Below are 18,444 nucleotides of genomic sequence, written 5' to 3' on the forward strand. Positions count from 1 at the left end.
TAAAGTTTTGAAAGATGATTGGGACTTTGAAATGTTTGTGTTTTATATTGTGGTACTGATAAAAGACATATAAGATCTTGGGTATAAAAAAGGAAAATGTATAGCTTAATAGTGATATATTTCTGTCAAGTTGATAAGGAGTCAATTTTGTTGGGTGGAGGGAGCCCTAATTGAAAATATACCTCTACTGGTAGATCTGTGAGTCTGAGGCCGGCTTCATCTACACATTGACCTCCAGGCCACCCAAACATACAGTGAGACCCTGTCTTAAAACAAACAAAAACTTGTGAGGAAATGCCCCATCAGACTGTCCTGTAGGCAAGTCCGTGGGGCACTTTCTTGACTAATGAAGGGCTACCCCTTGGAAATGGTCCTTGGCAAGTTGGGATGGTGAGATGCCACAGCAATTAAGAACACATACTACTCTTGCTTGAGTCCCAGCCCTCACTGCTTTTGCTGATGAACTGTGATGTGGAGGAGTGAGCGAAATAAACCCTTTCCTCCCCAAGCTGCACTCAGCCATGGTGTTCCATCACAGCAATAGAAATCCCAGCTAAGACGGTGGGGGACACGGAAGGAAGCAGCGACTGGCTCTCAATGACATCTGGGCACAAGAGGCAAACATCCCCATGGCAGGGGCACCTTCAGGAACCAGACATGGGCATGGTACCAGAAGAGGCTGAGAACCCTGGTCTGCCTCCTTACAGGAGTGTCAATGTTGCTAAACTGAACCTGTTCTCTTGGATGTGGCTTCTCCGCTACCTTGATGATTAAATCACGGAGGGGGAGAGGGAGGCAGCCCGTCACAGTCAGCCCTGCCAAGAACAGTCATCCTTTATTTTCACAAGTCTTTCTTGGCATTAGGCAGATATTGCAGAACAGGCATAGAAGATGTGCAGACACAGTGGTGACAACAAGGGTACCCCAGAGGCTGCGTTTACCAACACCAGCTGGATGCCAAGGACCAACTTTTGCTAAAGATTGGACAGGGGCAAAATCACAGACAGGATGTTCACAGCAAAGTAGGAAACTCACAGGCCTTGGTTTGTTTATTTGATCACTTTAATATGCCAGACCAATCAAGAGGGAGGATGGAGCACACACAAACATCTGTATTCGCAGCACGGAGGGCAGATGTCCATAGTCCTGGGCATGCATGTATCTCCTGTGGAATCAGGCAAATCAAGAATGCATAAATACCACAGCACAGCCAGACTTGGGGCGGCAGGGGGAGAATCACAGGCCACAGGGGACCATGCTTCAAAGGCAGTGGCATTAAATAGAGGGCTTAAACGTTACAGTCCACTTCACCGTACACATAACTCATAGAGTAAAAGGAGACCACGGAATATACGTGCAAGCGGCTTTGGTCAGAGAAAATGAACAAGGGGGTGGAGCCATGCACTGGAAAGGCTTGCCTGTCTACTCTCCATCTTCTTCATTCCCCACCCAGTCCACAAAGTCACCTGGGATCATAGATGCTGAAATGTCCTGCCTGGTAGCCTTGATGGTTCCTCTGTGGGCAGGGAGGAACCCCACTTGAACCCTTGGAAGAAACCGGCCTGAATTGAAGGGGAAGGACATCGAACTGATCAGGTAGAGGGGAGAGCCGCGTCAGCTAGGCCAGGCGGGTGTGGTGTGCTGCCTGGACTAGATCCCAGGAGAGCAGGAGAGACCAGAGATCACGGAGGAATCCACTTTTGCAAGCAAAGCTGAAGATGGCAGGACAAGCCTGTGTTTCTTTGCAACTGTCCCAAAGCCCATTCCCCCTTAGAACTGGCTAGCGCTGCTGGGGTCGCACTGCAGCAACCGGACAATGGACGGGTCACTCTTGGCACCTTTGATGAATTCTTCCAGGGACAGCTTGCCTGAAGGACAAAAGTGGGAGAAAAAGCATTAGTCAGTGCTAATAAGAAGGGAGACTTCTAAGAGGGACGGGACCACTGGTCACAGTCTGGAACCTTCTGGAAAATGGACAATATCTACTTTCTGTTTACTTTTGGTGAATTTACAACTCCTTTTCACATATGAATACACACATTTATTTACCGTGTGTATGTGTGTGGGCCCACGTGTCACATTGAGGCACACGTGCTCAGGGGACAACTTGCAAGAGTTGGTTCTGCTTGCACCACGAAAATGTCAGTCCTGGGGATCAAACTCAAGTCATTGGGTTTAGTAACGAACTCTGGGTCTGAAGTAAGCTGCCAGCCCCACCCAGAGGCCTGGAGAGTCATCATGCACTGGGGCAGCTGGGGAGATGGTCAAGTTCCATTTCTGTTACCAAGCTAAAGCCACTGTCAGGCTAAAATAAATAATCTTAAATAAAAAAAAAAAAAGACATCTGAGGTGGGTCTAGTTAGCAGTTAAAGCTAATCATCACAGTGCCTCCTCCTGCAGAGCTCCAGAGGATGACAGTTGTATCCCCGCCCACCTTTGCTGTCCTCCTGTCTGGACCCAGCTTCTCTGTAGCCCTACCTCCTCCCTTGAGCACTAGCAACTGGCCACTGGCTTCCAGGGACGATTTCTCTGTCCAGTGGCCTCAGTGGCAAAACAACTGTGATGTGTACAATGGGTACGCAGTCCACCACCCTCTGATGCTGGCAAGGCTCCTGGTCTTGACAATCAGAAACAATAGCCACAGATTTTATTAGTGTGCCATCGGCATGGAGCTGCTTTAGCCTCATACCTGTGCAAGTGGGTTTCTCCCCATTTCATGGAGAAGAAAGCCAAGCCTGGGAAATGGCCAAGCCTCAACGTAGTGCGCTGGAATCAAAGCTTTGGAGTCATGACACACACGAGAGCGAAGAATGCTTTTGAAGTCGGCCCAAAGGCAGCACCAGGCAAGAGGCTGTCTTGCTTTGTGTGTGAACATGTTTTGAAAGGCACTTCCTTGCTGTCTGGAAAGCTTTTTGTTGTCTACAGTTCCACGAGAACCTCGTGTCCTGCTGAGCTCCGTCCTTAGCTCACCTGCGCACAGCACTTGAGGCTCCTCACGGCACTTTCTTGTGCATTAGCGTACATTTAATCTCAGCACAACCCAGGGAGCCTTTTTCCCCCTTAATGGTGCATTTCTTGGTGGAACAAAAGCCAATCAGTCTTGGCTCTACAAAGTCACAGACAGACAGGCAGAATCAAGTCATGGCACGAGGCTACCTCACCCTTGCTGGGGTCCTGCAAGAAACTCACATTTGAGGCAAAGGAGGACATAGGGAATACCTTCATGAACCTCTCACCACCTGTCCTCCACCTGAGACCTGCCGTTTTGCAGCCATGGTAGAACCTCAGAGTCCTGGGTACAATGGCCACAGACAGATGAGGCTTCCATGCCTGACTGCCATAAGTATGTGGAGCGCCTCACATCTCAGGGTGATGGCAAGAGAAGCCTGGCCAGCTTCTCAGGATCCCATGACTCAAAAGCCCTTTGATTCAGTCCTCTTACTTCTCACCTCTCAGGCCAACAGTATACTTGCCTTCCCTCCCTAAAAATACCTGTGAAAATAGTAAAACCACTATCGCCGTTAATATGTGGGCTGGCTAGTTTCATGTCAACTTGACACAAGCTATGGTTATCAGAGAGGAGGGAGCCTCAGTTGAGAAAGTGCCTCGATAAGATATGTCTGTATGCAACTTTGTAGGACATTTTCTTTTTTTGATTTTTCGAGTCTGGAGTTTCTCTGTGTAATAGCCCTGGCTGTCCTGGAACTCACTTTATAGACCAGCCTGGTCTCAAACTCAGATCCGATTGTCTCTGCCTTCTAAATGCTGGGATGAAAGGCATGCACCACCATGCCTGGCCAGTAGGTCATTTTCTTAATTAGTGATGGGGGGGGGGAGGGCCCAGCCTATTGTGGGTGGAGCCACCCCGGGCTGCTGGTCCTGGGTTCTATAAGAAAGCAGGCTGAACAAGCCATGAGGAGCAAGCCAGTAAGCAGCCTCGCTCCATGGTCTCTGCATCAGCTCCTGTCTCCAGGTTCCTGTCTTGAATCCTTTGATGATCTGCTATATGGAAGTGTAAGCCAAATATAGCCTTTTCTCTCCACGTTGCTTTTGGTCATGGCGTTTCATCACAGCAATAGTGACCCTAACCAAGACAACATGGATGAAGTCTACAGCTCAGAGGGGGTAGTGACATGCCCATGGTCCTAAAGCCATAGGGAGGGCACAGGGTGCAGGGTAGGTGTCCCTGACCCTGAATTCCAGTCTTCCTTCAGCATAGCTGAATCAGGTGGGAGAGGAAGGGGCAGGGCCAGGGCTGCAGAGTGCATATCCCAAACACATCTGTGCTATCAACAGTTCCACACAAACATCCCCTCTCCCCCCATGTCCTACCATCATTGTTTGTGTCCATCTGCCTGAAGATCTTGTCCGTTCGTTTCTCCGGTGTGGACTCATCTTCAGGCATTTTCATCACAGAGGACACCATCTTGTAGATGGCCTGCAAAGTAGCATTCATGAGTGTGCTCAGAGGACAGAGGATGTGTGATGGTTCTACCTTAGCCCACCAGGAAGCAGACAGGGCAGAGTGCTCCCTATCTGTGTCAGAGCCCTTCTCTTATCAGAACAAATTTCGCAGATGAGATGTGGGCAAAGGGAGCTGGAAAAAGTTAGGTGATATTTAAGAGCTCCGCTGGGATGGTAGAGTAACAGACTCATGGCTGGGAGTGGGTGGGGATAGTGTCTGAAAGGTGTAAAGGATTTGGGGGGGGCTAGGAATGCTGAGGGGGGAGGTCGCAGGGGCAGATACAGTAAGACCTGCCTACCTGTGGGGTCCTGAATCTGCAGATTCAACCAACTGCAGATGGGAAATATTCTAGAAAAAGAAATATTACTGGAGGTATAGACTTTTTCTTATTCCCAAATAACACAATATATTACTAACACCTGCAGCTGCTGGGTCAAGCATGGCATGCAACATCTGTTTGTTTATTCCTTTATTTATTCAATATTTGTGTGTGTGGGGGGGTATCTTGTGTGGAGGTCAGAGGGCAATTTGTGGGAGGTGGTTCTCTTCTCCTGCTATGTGGGTTGTAGAAATCAAACTCAGGCTGTCAGGCTTGGCAGTAAGCACCTTTCCCCACAGAGCCATCTCACTGACCCAAACATAGAGATGATTTAAAGCATGAAGAGGAAGGATGCAGGGGACGTATGAGCGTTGTTCCCATGCAGGACTGCCCACTGTCTCAGCCATTACTGATCCTAGTATTCAGGCATCTGTACTGGCCTGTCCTTAGGGTTCTGACAGGATACACCCTTAGCCGCAGCCACTAAGAGCACCACCTGTGCACATACACTGTGTTCCCTTTTAAAAGGGCCCTGCCCACCTCCCATCCTTTTCTTTCTCTTCCCCTCTCTTCTGCTCCCCCTCTCTCCTTTCTCCTCTCTCCTGCTGCTCCTGTCTCCAGAGGCTGGTCTCCCCACTTCTTTTTCTCCTTTTTTGACCCCTTTCCCTAATAAAAAACCCCTCTGCTTGAACCCTGTCACATGGTGTCTTTCTCTCGCACGCTGCTTTTTTAGATTACAACGATGGTGTCATTCTGATTTCTACAGGAGGCCCGGACCCACAGAGACAGCTAAGCCGTGTATAAGCTACACGTGTGTGCAACAACACCCATGCAGACGCCAGAGAGGAACACTGGTGCCTACCTCATTCCCTTCTGTCTTCGACTGAACCTGGAGCTTGCAATTTTATTAGGCCATTTTGTCAGCAAACTTCTCGGACAGGACTAGCCCACCTGTCCCCTAGTTCTAGGGTTACAGCCATGCTCACCCACTCCTGGCATTTACATGGGTGCTGGGATCTGAACTTGAGGGCCTCATGCTTGGACATCAAGTGCTCTTACCTACTAATTCATTTCCCCACTTCTTACTCTGATAATTCTTAAGCAATCACCTGAGACTCCGATCTCATTAAAAGCAGAAAATAACCTGTTTTTATAGGATGGGGGCGGGGCTGATGGATGAGCTTAGCAATCGATTGATGAATAGTTTGGCTTTTATCGTTATTCTCTGCAGGGACCTGCAGTTCTTTAGTGTATGTGGTAGCAAGTGGGCTGAGGAGTGAGCTCTGGTGTCTTGGCGATCACGGTACAGGGCTGGGCATGAGGATGCTGTCTCCCTGTGCTCCAGCCACCCCTGCTGAGTGCTGGTACCTGCACTATCTCTAGCATCTCGCTGCGGCTGATGTAGCCGTTGCCGTCCAGGTCATACATGCTGAAGGCCCACTTGAGCTTCTGTTCCAGCTTGCCCCGAGAGGTCACGCTCAGTGCGATGATGAACTCCCGGAAGTCGATGGTGCCATCGCTGTTGGTGTCAAAGGTGCGGAAGACGTGCTCGGCGAACTTGGAGGCATCACCGTAGGGGAAGAAGTTGGCGTAGATCTTCTTGAATTCATCCACTGTCAGGTGGCCGGTGGGACAGTCCTTGAGGAAGCCCTTGTACCACTCCTGCAGCTCGTGGTCGGTGAACTCCGTGTGTTCCCGCAGGTCCTGTAGCACCTCAGGCCGCAGCTTGCTGTTCTGCTTGCCCATGGTATCTGGCAGTGGAGACTAACCCTGTAAGACACAAGGTCAGCTGTGGACATCTCGGACCCAAAGCCCAGCTTCCTATCACATCCCACCACCAAGCTGGCTAAGTAATGTTGCCTGTGTATCCAATGCCATGGGCTGGAGGAACTCAAGACCACAACTGTGCAAACTCTGACTTTTAGCATGTTTTGGATGTCTCTGGTAAGAATGGTTTTACACAACATAGGGAACACCAGAACACTTGAGAAGACAGAACATCCTATGGAGTAAGACAAATCTTTCAGCTATCAGTTTGGGGCAACAGGGCCACAGGGACCCGACTCAGACCTTTGTTCTGAACAGGTACTTTTTTTTAAAGATTTTATTTATTTATTATGTATACAACATTCTGCTTCCATGTATATCTCTGCACACCAGAATAGGGCACCAGATCTCATAAGGGATGGTTGTGAGCCACCATGTGGTGGCTGGGAATTGAACTCAGGACCTCTGGAAGAGCAGCCAGTGCTCTTAACCTCTGAGCCATCTCTCCAGCCGCTGGACAGGTACGTTTTTCTCTTGGGGTACCGTGTGTGTGCCTGCACATGTGGGCACGTGCTTCATATCATAGGTACGCTTGCTGATGCCACATAGTAAATGATACTTGGGCAGGTTGGATGGTGGCGGTTCATGTTGTCCCATCTAACATAGCTTGGTTAAATTTATAGACAGACCTACAGTCATCTTGAATGGACTCAGGGAGTGGTTAACGATGACTTAGAGCAGGTGCATGGCTCTAGCCTTTGGATTTTTTTGTTTGTTTGTTTGTTTTTTTGTTTTTCGAGACAGGGTTTCTCTGTGGCTTTGGAGGCTGTCCTGGAACTAGCTCTTGTAGACCAGGCTGGTCTCAAACTCACAGAGATCCACCTGCCTCTGCCTCCAGAGTGCTGGGATTAAAGGTGTGTGCTACCAATGCCCGGCACCTTTGGAAATTTTATTTCATTTATCAACTTGCCTAATTTTATAAACAATGATTGTTATCAACCCCATTTGTACCCAGATTTCTTGGTATATCTGGGTAGAGTAGGATGTCATGGGGACTCTCTGTGTAGCTTTGGAGCCTATCCTGGCACTTGCTCTGTAGACCAGGCTGGCCTGGAACTCACAGAGATCCGCCTGCCTCTGCCTCCCGAGTGCTGGGATTAAAGGTGTGCGCCACCAATATTCTTAATAAAGCTTTTGAAGCATTTTGGCAGGACGGAGGCTTTAGGTCCTCCTACGCCCCCAATGTCTCCTGCACACAATTGACTAGAAAAGGTCACCAGAAAACATCATGCTGCTTTTATCCCTGGAGAGTGGCACCTGGAAAACTGTAGAGAGTCCCCACTCCTAATTATCCCTCTGAGATACAGCTCTGGCCGGGAGGATCCAGAGTTAGCATCCATCAGTGAACATTGATCTGAGTGTTAACAGCTAAAACAGGCTCCCAGGAAATCCAGGATGGCGTGCCACTGGAAAGCACATCCTACTCACGGTCTCCCAGGAGGCCCATGTGTGAAATCCTGGGGTAATCTGCCATTGGACATTAATACTGTTCTCACTTCACTACCTCAGTTTTATTTTCTTACTTTGACAGTAACACATGCCTATGGCTCAGTCAGTTTTTGAGGCACAGAGAAGAATGAGGGTGGGTAGGTGTCCTCTACCCAAGTCCCAGAAGAAACCACTCTGAACTGCTTCAAGGCTTAAGAATTCCAAACAATACGTGCTGGATCCTGTTAAGGAAGATGAGACCTGAACTTCAATATTGCTCGCCACATCCCGCCCTCTTTCTTCATCACCTCCCTCCCAGATTGTAAGATCTCTAGATACATGTTTTATTTTATGTATATATATGACTATGAAACCTTTAAAGTCCGTCATCCAACACAGACATATGGCACCTTGACTGTGCCTTTGAAAACACACACAGACTTATCTAAACACATCCCCACCTATACAAATAATGGTGCCCCTAACAACAAGCAATTCAAATGTCTGTAGTGTTTTGATAAGAAGTAATCAGCAAGTGAACTGGACTGATGGCACACACCTGTAATTCCAGAACTGGAGGGTAGGAGGATCAGGAGTTCAAGGCCAGCCTGGGCTATTTGAGACCCAGTTTCAAACAACAAGGTGTGGGGGAGAGAGAAACCCCACTCTCAGGTGCCACCAATAAAGGTTAGCCACTACCACAGGATCAAACTGCCCAGAATCAAACATCCACTTATCAGAACTTCCATATGTCATATCTTCCTGCCAAGAGTTAGACCCTCCCCAGAGCTGCTCAAGACCACGCCTATAGGCTACTTAAGATCTGGCCACCATATATGCGGTGTGACTCTTCCCCTGCCTTCCCAAGGGTCACCCAGGAGTTGCTTTGCTCTGTTCATCAAACCTGGATTTAATAATTTGATTTGATTGGTTTATTACATCAGTGGTGGTGGATTTCCAATAACGGGTGATTTAGGACGTATCAAAACTACAAATGGAAAGAGGTCATGCACAAGAGCCTGTAAAGAGTCCGCTGTTAGTGAAAGCAACAAAGTCAGATGTGTCTGTGTGTGGAGGCCTCCTCTGAAAGAACTTACTAGAAATGGGAATGGTGGCTGAAGAGGAGAGATGGCTGGATGGACAGGCACCTTGTAGGGCTTTCTGTTGTCTTCTCCTGTGTAATGTTGTTTATTGATGTTTTCTGATATAGGCTCTCATGTAGCCCAGGCTTGCCCAAACTCACGATGTAGATGAGGATGGCCCTTACACTCCTCACCCTCCTGCCTCCATTCTCTGGCGGTCATAGGTGTGTGTCACCGTGCCTGGCTCTATCTGTAACTTTAAGATGCTGAACTGTGTCCACATTTTCCTTTGCTCTTTTTTTCTTCAATGTTTTAAGAATATTTATTTGATGTGTATGAGAGTTGTACTTGTATAACACATGGTGTGTGTGCTTGGTACCTGTGGGGTCCAAATAGGAGGCCGGATCCCCTGGAACTGGAGTTACAGAAGCTGTGAGCCACCATGCGGGTGTTGGAAACTGAACTGGGGTCATCTGCAAGAGCCATCTCTCCAGCCTACCCCCTTAGTTTATATCTTCTCCTCAAACACAAATCACAGTAGCCCAGCCTCTCTTCCTTGATTGGGGTAGCAAGTCTGAGAACCTCCAAATTGATGGAACAGGACAATCGCGGCTCAGCCCTGTCTGGATGGGGCTCCAGAATGAGGGAAGACAGGGAACAAGAGGTGGAAACAGCACCAAGGTGGTGGCTCACACCTTTAATCTCAGCACTCGGAAGACAGAGGCAGGCAGACCTCTGTGAATTCAAAGCCAGCCTGGTGTACAGGTACAGAGCGAGTTCCAGGACAACCAAAGCTACACAGAAACCTTGTCTCAAAAAACCAAAAAAAAAGCAGAAATAGGGTGCTGGAGGATCCTCATAAAGAGGCACAGATCCTCTGGAGTCACTCCCTGTGCTGGCTAACTGTCAGATCCTCTCTTTCTATGCTTAGCTCCCATTTCACAGCCCTCAAGGTTCACCGCCCCCTCTTTCTGCTTCACCTACAGGTCCATGGCCTGTGCTGGCTGGAAGTGTGCCCAGAAGCTTCATCCAGCTCCGAACAGGGGCCCATGAGGCTGACTTCTCCAGCTGCAGAGACTCTACCCTAAGAGGACAATGTGACTGCTGGTCACTGAGGGGTCACAGCAGACCTAGGAGGAGCATACATGTGAGGAGCTGGTTGCTCTCCAGAGGCCACTGCCCAGTGCTCTGATTCACACTACGACTTGGGATAACAGCATGGTGGGATTCTTTGGGAAGAGACAGGAATGCCCTAGTTTTATTGCAGGTAATTCATTTTGGAAACTCAATTAGCAAGACAGCCATAAAACTGAAGCCACACTGGAACATGGAATGGGGATAAGAATGGGGCACTTACTGGGTGGAGGCAGAGGTCTAAAAATGTCTGGGTCCATATGGGTGGGGAAGGGACAGAGGGAGGCAGAAGGGAACTGGAATATCCGGAAGAAGGGGCCCAGGAGGGTGGCTTCTAGGATGTCACTGTCAACGCAGGGCCCTCAGTAGGCCCTTAGGCTGGAGACACAACTGTGTGAAACAAGGTGGGCAGTGGGACCCAGAGATCAGGGCAGAGGTTGGGGTCATAGGAGGTGAGAGGCCAGGAATTGGGGTTGGACTGAGCTGGGGGACCGGGCTCCTGCTCAAATACTAATGTTGGGGACAGAAGGTCCTAGACACAGTGGAACTGTACAGGGTCCTCAACAACACAACAGTGCTCACGGGGAGACTTGCAACAATGTGTCTCTGGACTGGGGTCCACTTAGAAACTTCCTGTGTCAGATACACCCTGCTTACAGGAGACTGATCTCCAGAGAGCTGCAGAACTCCAGGACTGGACTCCTGGCTGCAGGATTGTGTAGGTAGGACAGTCCCAGAGTGGCCAATGTGGTAACAGCTGCACTGCTGCCACAGCCTGCCCTGTGCCTGTGGCTCGTCTTCCCCATCAGCTACCCTGCACCCTACAGCCTTGCCACAGCCCCTTGGTTTCCAGCTCACGCACTCAGCATCCGCTCACCTCGCTGAACACACATTGCTGTTGTGTCTGTGATTTATCATCCTACAGATGCTACCAAAATGCCAAACTCCTCTTGCCTGCTCTGCGGATGTCTGCAGAGAGGAAGCTACTGTGCAGAGAGCCTTGGTGTTTGCTGCAGGACATGCTTGCTTTTCCGGCTCCTTCCCAAGTATTCCAGAGGCAGTGGTTTCTGACTGCAGCGCTGTGCCTCTGCCTACCCTTTGCCTTCTCCCTGGTGTCAGACTGCTTGGTAGAATTGTGCTTTTTGTTGGTTTGGGACACTCTTGCTGTTGTGGCTGTAGTACACACAACACACACACAACACACACACACACACACACACACACACTTGCTCTCAGGTTTTGCTAATTTGGAAGCAGGAAGGTCTTTGACAAAGGTTGCATCCCAGTAGAGCCCAAGTGACCCTGCTTTGGATGCAAAGACCAAGGCTCAAACATCAAAGTGAGGAGTGAGACCACTCAGGAGCCTCCAAACCACACATCAAGGTTATCCCCGAAGCTACGAGGGTCCACGGGATGTAGAAAAGGGACCTAGCTCTGAGAAAAGCAAGAGCTTTAAGTTCTGTTCTTAAATCTAAACTCCTTCAAAGAAAGGGTGGTGCCAACAGAAACAAGTCTGGCCATCTTAAGAACCTAGGACCAATGGCATAAACAGTGTGGTATAAGGAGGGAGAGAGGGTAGGACTGGCCCTTTTCTGAAACTTCAGTGAAGAGGGGCACTAGATGAAGCCCCAGCCCTGGAGGGATGTCCAGCAGTCAGCCAGCCTGAGCCATAGGGACCCTCACTCAGTGTGGTTAGTAACAGTGACATCCCTTCTATCTCCAAAGGCGAGGAGGATTCTGTACATAGACTCGGGACAGAGGAACAACAGTCATAGAGCAGGATAGCTGAAGCACCAGGAGAGGGTAAAAAAGCTGGCAGCAGAGAGCCCCACCCCCACCCAGGCTCCTCCCTAGCTTGGGCGGCAGGGATAGATCATCAGTTGGGGAAGGGATAACTCTCTAGAGAAACCCATACTCTACTCCAACAGGTGGGCAGGGCCTTGAATCAGCATTTTCCAACCTCTTGGGCTCTTGTGGTATAGAATCTGGAATCACATTGGGTTGTAGTCCCTACTCTCCAGTGCCCTGGGCTCCCGTGGCACATTCCTAGGCAGGAGAAGTAGGTGGTTTACCTAGGAAGATGGCATTTCGAGTCAAAACTGAAGGCCAGACAGGATGGTAGAAGCTCCAGGGAGGACTGGGAAGGGGTCTCACTTGGCTCAGCTAGGCATCAGCAGAACCGTCCCCCTGAGAAAGACAGATCCAGTGGGGGCAGGTGCTTGTCTGCAACAAGGCAGGCAGACCATGGTCAGGTGTGCTGTGCCTAGGACTGGGCTCCATCCTCCGGGCTCTACTCAGTCCTAGGCCCCTTCCCTGCTAACATCCTGAGTGGCAGTGAGTTTCCAAGTGCACTTAGCTGGTGTCCACCAAAGCTCCTGGCCAGTAGAGTGGCTGTCACAGCTATGTCACAAGATGGCCTCCTAATGCTCACTCCCATGAAACTGCTAAGTGGAGCCCATGAGTGCTGGCAGCTTCACACTTGCTTCCCGGCATTCATTCACAGGCACCTAACAAAGACCTGGATGAAATATTTAATACAAAAGACCTCATTTTAGCTCTCTTGGAGGCACTCAGGCGGCAGCAGCAAAGGATGTAAGATGGGCTTGGTGCCGCACGCCTCATGACCCTTCTGTTACTCATTAAGCAACTGAGCCAGCCTTATTGATGTTCAGCTGTCTGGGAAAACAACCTGACAAAACACAAACCCCTTTGCAGGGACAGAAAGTCACTGTGCATGCTCCCCAGAAGAAACAACCACCTAGCCCTGGCCATTAGACAAACCCAGGCTTCATTGATCAGACAACCCTGCTTTCATCTTTCAGGGGGTGAGGAAGGAGGGTCCCCGGGAAGAGCACAGCCAACTCCTACTTAAAACACTTCATCTATCAAGGCTTAGGTCAGACAGACAGCAGCCTTCTTGAAACATTGAGAATATGGAGTCCTACATTGACTTCATGGTAATGGGAATTGGGGGAGAGAGCTAACAGCTCCTACACCCTCTCCTGGGTCTCTGTTCTGTTCTTATTGTCCTTGACACACTGAATTGTGAAGGCAAGAAAAAGTAAACAGGTAGTTAGGGGGCTGTATGAAAATATTTAACCCAAGTTTGGAGCGGTAGGCAAAAAGCCTTGCTAACAGCCTAGTTCTGTTGATTGTGGTATAACAGGTAAAAAGCCTTGCTAACAGCACAGTTCTGTTGATTGCAGTACAACAGGTAAAAAGCCTTGCTAACAGCACAGTTCTGTTGATTGCTCAGAGGCCCTTGGGAATCCAGTGCTCAAATGCCCCACCAACTGCAGCTCAGTGCTGGCTGGAAACATGAGTGGCACTTCATTTCACTGTGGAAAATGCTCCCATCAGTCAGGCCTCCAAAGTTCGAGGGCTGCTATACAGCCATTGGAGGAAGACGGTAGAAGACTGGGTACCAAATCCTGATGAAGTCCTGGACTCGGGAAGAGGCCGAGTGAACTTCTGTGAATTTGAACTTTAAGAGGTCATCGGGGCTTGGCTCGTGGAGAACCTGTGTCAGGTGGAACAGAAGGCAGTAGGTGGAAAAAGCCTCAACTATGCTTTTCTTTAGAGTGATACATAGATGAATGTTCCTTCTGCCACTGAGACCCTGTCTTGAGGGTGACTGCATTTCCAAACAACCTGGACCCACATCCCGCTTTCCTCCAGATATGCAGGTGAGACTCAAGCAGCCTGTGGGGTCTGCTTTAGTATATTCTCTACAGAGGGGCCATTGGCTGCCCTCAGAAGTGTAACTGGAGATGCTCCTAAAGCCACACAAGCTGCACTGAGGCCGGACGGACACTAGAGGGCACAGACTAACAGAGTCCTTAGGTTTTAGCTAACACCCGTTTCCATCTCTAAGCTAGGCAAGACAGCATAGCAGGTCTAAACCAGTGGTTCTCAACAGATGGTTCATGACCTCAGGTTGAATGACCCATTTACAGTGGTCACCTAAGACCATCCTGCATATCAGATATTTACATTATGACTCAAAACAGTAGCAAAATTACAAACATTGTTACTTCATGACTGTAATTTTATGGTGGTGGTGGTGGGGGGTGTCACCACGGCATGAGGAACTGTATTAAAGGGTTGTAGCATTAGGAAGGTTTAGAACCACTGGTCTAAACCCATGCAGGCCTATAGCGTACAATATAGAGGATTTGGGCCTGTTTGGAATATATTGGGTTAAATCAAACAGGTTGTGGACATTGCTCATCCCTGTTTCTCTTTCCATGTGATTATAGGAAAATCCCATATTACATATGCATGTAGCTGTCACCATACTTCTGGTGGACAGTACTGGGCAGTGCCAAGTTACGGTACCGACGACTCTAGAGGTACTGCCACCAGACAGGGATTCTTTTCCCACCCATTAGCGACCTACGGTGTCCTGTGTTTATCTCTCAGTCCTCATCATTTCCCTATCTTGCAGGGTTAGCTTGGACCTCTTTGGGGAGCCAGCTGTAAGGCACCTGAGGTCTGACCCCAGCCAGGGAGACAGTAAGAGAGGTTCCCTCCTCTTCTGAGTGACAACAGCCAACCCCCAGTGAGATCTAGAGGAGGCAGGGCTAGGGTGTTGTGGGTACCCAGACGCAAACTCAGCCTGCCATCTGAACCAAAAAGCAGGGTCTCAGCTGGAGTGGCTCCAGCTGCAAAATCTTCCTGACTCCCGGGTCATTCCCCAGGAGCTCACACTCCCAACTCTCCCAAAGCCCCAGTGACTGTAAGAAAAAGGGAGGCCAGGTGGGCAAGATAAGATGGCTCCTTTGGTAAAAGCACCAGCTACCAGCCCTGAGGAACCTTCATGGTGGAAGGAGAGAACAGAATCCTATAAGTTGTCCTTTCCTATATAGACACCTGCTCATCACACACAAATTGATACATAAATAGTTGAGCAAACATGTACTGTTAAAAAGAGAAAGAGGACAGCTGGCAAGGCTCCATGGGAAGCCACACCCTACACCTCTCCACTTCCTCCCCCTGCACTCTCCCAAGGCTGAAGGGCTCCCAATGAGTTAGGGAACCAGAAGAGGTGGAGAAAAAGAAAAGGAAACCCCCAAGAGGAAACTGCCCCTATAACAGGAAGAGGGACCGTATGGGTGGCTCTCCATACCAAACATGGCTCATGTGGGTCACACCCACTCCAGTCACCCAGGAGGCTTCTAATCACCTACCGCAGACTGTTCAGACACAAACATCCCCTCACTCCTTGGGGGACAGGTTTTCCACACCCCACAATCACTGTCCTCAGCACCCTGATGGACTTTCCACCTTCTCTTAGGACCTCGACTTTTAGGATGTCATTTGCTTGGTGTTTTCCCCCTTAGGCCCTGGTAAGCATGTTTCAGCCCCAGGGCCTTTGCATGCACAGTTTTTCTATCACGAGGCCCTTCTCTGTATCAGAGAATCATTGCTTCAGCATCGGTGCTTCCTCTTGGGGAAACCTCTAGGATTCATGCACATAGGTATGTATGTGTGCATGTACACACACACACACACACACACACTTGCCCTTTGTCATGTGCAGAGCATAGAGGTTAAAATCAGGATGTGTTTTTTTTTTCTTTATAAAAATAATTGTTTTGGGTGCTGGAGAGATGGCTCAGAGGTTAAGAGCACTGACTGTTCTTCCAGAGGTCCTGAGTTCAATTCCCAGCAACTACATGGTGGCTCACAACCATCTGTAATGAGACCTGGTGCCCTCTTCTGGCCAGCAGGCATACTGTAGGCAGAACACTGTATACATAATAAATAAATCTTAAAAAAAAATTGTTTTATTTCTATTCACATGTGTGCCACACCCTCAGAGAGGCCAGGAGAGGAAGTCAGAGCCTTGGAGCTAGAGTTACAGGCAGCTTGCTATGGGATACAAGTGTTAGGAACTGAACTCAGATTCTCTGCAAGAGCAGAACTTGTTGTTAATCACGGAGCCATCTCTCCAGCCCCAGGGATGATTTTTGGATATCTCACTGTTTTTTGTTTTTCCCTTCCTTCAGCTTCACCTTATGTTTTTGAGTCAGGGCTCTCTGAACCTAGAGATTACTATTCAGTATTTTGTCTAGACTAGCTGACCAGAAAGACCCTCCCTTGGATCAAGCTCCTGCTGTCTCCATCCTACAGTGCGGTGTCACAGAGCATGACGACAGGACTCACCCAAACCCTCCTGCTGCCCAAAGACTCTAACACGTGTGACCTCCAGGATTAGGGACACAGGAAGGAATGTGAGGGACAAGGACAGCAATGTGACTTCTTCCACTGCAAAGTTACAAAAGGGCATATCTGGTTTGATCTTCTAGAAGCCTCCAATCACTGGCACAGGGGTAGACACTCAGGAATGTATCACACTAGAAGGCTGCTCACTAGTCAGTTGGGGATGTCCCTTCTATTGGACAGTGAACTAGCTCTAGGGTCCCAAGTAAGGTCTCTAGCTTGTCCCATGAGGTCATTATCACCAAAGATGCTCTGGGTGGTGGCTGGACTGCCACAGTAAGCATCATTAGAATTTTTACAGGCCTCTGCTTCTGTGTGGGACCAGAGGGACATACGGATACTGAGTTCCCTGCAGTGGGGGAGGGGAAGGAAAGAACAGTGTGTGAATGAGTGTAGGGCCAGACCTAGGGAGAGCATAGTGTCCTACAGCATTTAACAGCAGTCATATGAGGAAGTGACAGTATCCCATGGGGACAGAGGTCTGGCCAACTAACATGGAGCATGACCAAGAAGATAACCAACCCAGTCGGATCAGGAACTGGCAATGGGGAGAGCTGGACAGACACGGAAGGCCCCCAACTTTCCTCACCTAATGGCCAGCTTTATAAAACTCTCAGAGAATTAGCTAGTCACAAACTCAGGATCCCATCAGTGCTCAACTACAAGTACAAGCTCAAGGGTAAGCCACAGACACATAAACAGTCTTACTCTTGGGGACTGAGTGCAAACTCTGTGAATTAACACCTCCCCCCATTCTTGTTTTTGAGACAGGGTCTCATGTATCAGGCTAGACTTGAACTGGACCTTGAGCTCCCAATCCTCCTGCCTCTATTTGCCAAGGGCTGGGATTATGGCCATGCACCACCACATCCATTTTGTCAGTGGTAAGGGATGAAACTTAGGCAAAGCCATGGCTACCAACAGCCCCAACCCCAGCCTATCCTCCCCATCTCCCTCCCCCTCTTTTCTTGCAACAGTCTTTCTATACAGCCCAGGCCAGGTTTGAACTCGAGACCTTCCTCAGTCCACTGAGATTAGAGGAGCATAGCATGCCTTGTGTGTTCTTTTGTAGGGTGTGTAAGATGTCACTGCAAGCTGAAGATGGACAGAGACCTCTCACCAGCCCCTCTGCAGATGGAAGCCTTGTGCTGTCAGTTCTGGGGGAATGGAGCCAGCAGATGCCTTTCTGCCTTGCTGCCCAGCACCCAGGCTCAGGTTGGCATACCAGCCCCAGGCTTGGTACGGCAGGATCTTTGGGGCTCCTGGACTGGCTGTGGACTATGACTCACACATGGATTCCTCATTGGCTGGGATAACAGTTCATATCAGCTACGCTCAGACGCCAAAAAGAGCCTTTCCCCAGTGGACGAGGGAATGGAACAGGCTTTCCAGGACTGGCTCTGTATAACCAGTGACTCAGGCTGCCCTGGCCAGTGGCCAGCACCCAACACTCTTGGGAGGTGCCTAGCAGTGACCCTAGGGTGCTGAGCCAGGTCTAGCATCCAGTAGGGCAGACTACTTCTCATTGCTCCACAGCTCTCGAAAAAAGGGGCTGTGGTTCATTGTGCCAGGCCACAGTGGGGCATGTGGCCTTTGGTCCCTGGATCAGTCCCTGCTAGCAGCCTTCCCTTATAGCCATATGCTCCTGGCTGGCTCGACTTCTCTGACTCCAGTCTTCCCAGCTGTAAACTGAGAGCGAAGGTCCCTGCATATTGAGTTTACAGCATCACTGTTTCTATGACAGGAGGGGAAGTAGAAGCTACAAGGAGACGAAGACAAACTGAAACACCAGGCAAATCCATGGTGGTGGAATTGGCTGGGCTTTTACCATGAAAGATCCCAGGCTCGCTCAGTGAGCTCTGTCAGAGTACTGAGCAGTGTGAGGCAGGGAGCTATAGGCCTGGTCACTCTGGTGCAGTGGCATTAAAAACTTCATCCTGTGCTGGCAGAGAGCCAGGGGTCAC

At 49.5% G+C, this 18,444-nt stretch overlaps 1 protein-coding gene across 2 annotated transcripts in view; it reads right to left on the reverse strand.

The window, feature by feature from the left end:
* Window positions 1–1,023: 1,023 nt before the first annotated feature.
* Hpcal1 (hippocalcin like 1) overlaps window positions 1,024–18,444 on the reverse strand; it is a 104,850-nt gene continuing 87,429 nt past the window's right edge. For both annotated transcript variants that reach the window (XM_027424682.2, XM_035447488.1), the window contains 3 exons: window positions 6,153–6,554; window positions 4,333–4,438; window positions 1,024–1,868 (listed from right to left, as the gene is read on the reverse strand). In XM_027424682.2, the coding sequence (XP_027280483.1) occupies window positions 1,771–1,868; window positions 4,333–4,438; window positions 6,153–6,530 (582 nt within the window). In that variant the 5' untranslated portion in view covers window positions 6,531–6,554 and the 3' untranslated portion in view covers window positions 1,024–1,770. The remainder of the gene's footprint in view (window positions 1,869–4,332; window positions 4,439–6,152; window positions 6,555–18,444) is intronic.

The sequence above is a fragment of the Cricetulus griseus genome, chromosome 7 (genome assembly GCF_003668045.3).
Source record: "Cricetulus griseus strain 17A/GY chromosome 7, alternate assembly CriGri-PICRH-1.0, whole genome shotgun sequence".
Lineage (NCBI taxonomy): Eukaryota > Metazoa > Chordata > Mammalia > Rodentia > Cricetidae > Cricetulus > Cricetulus griseus.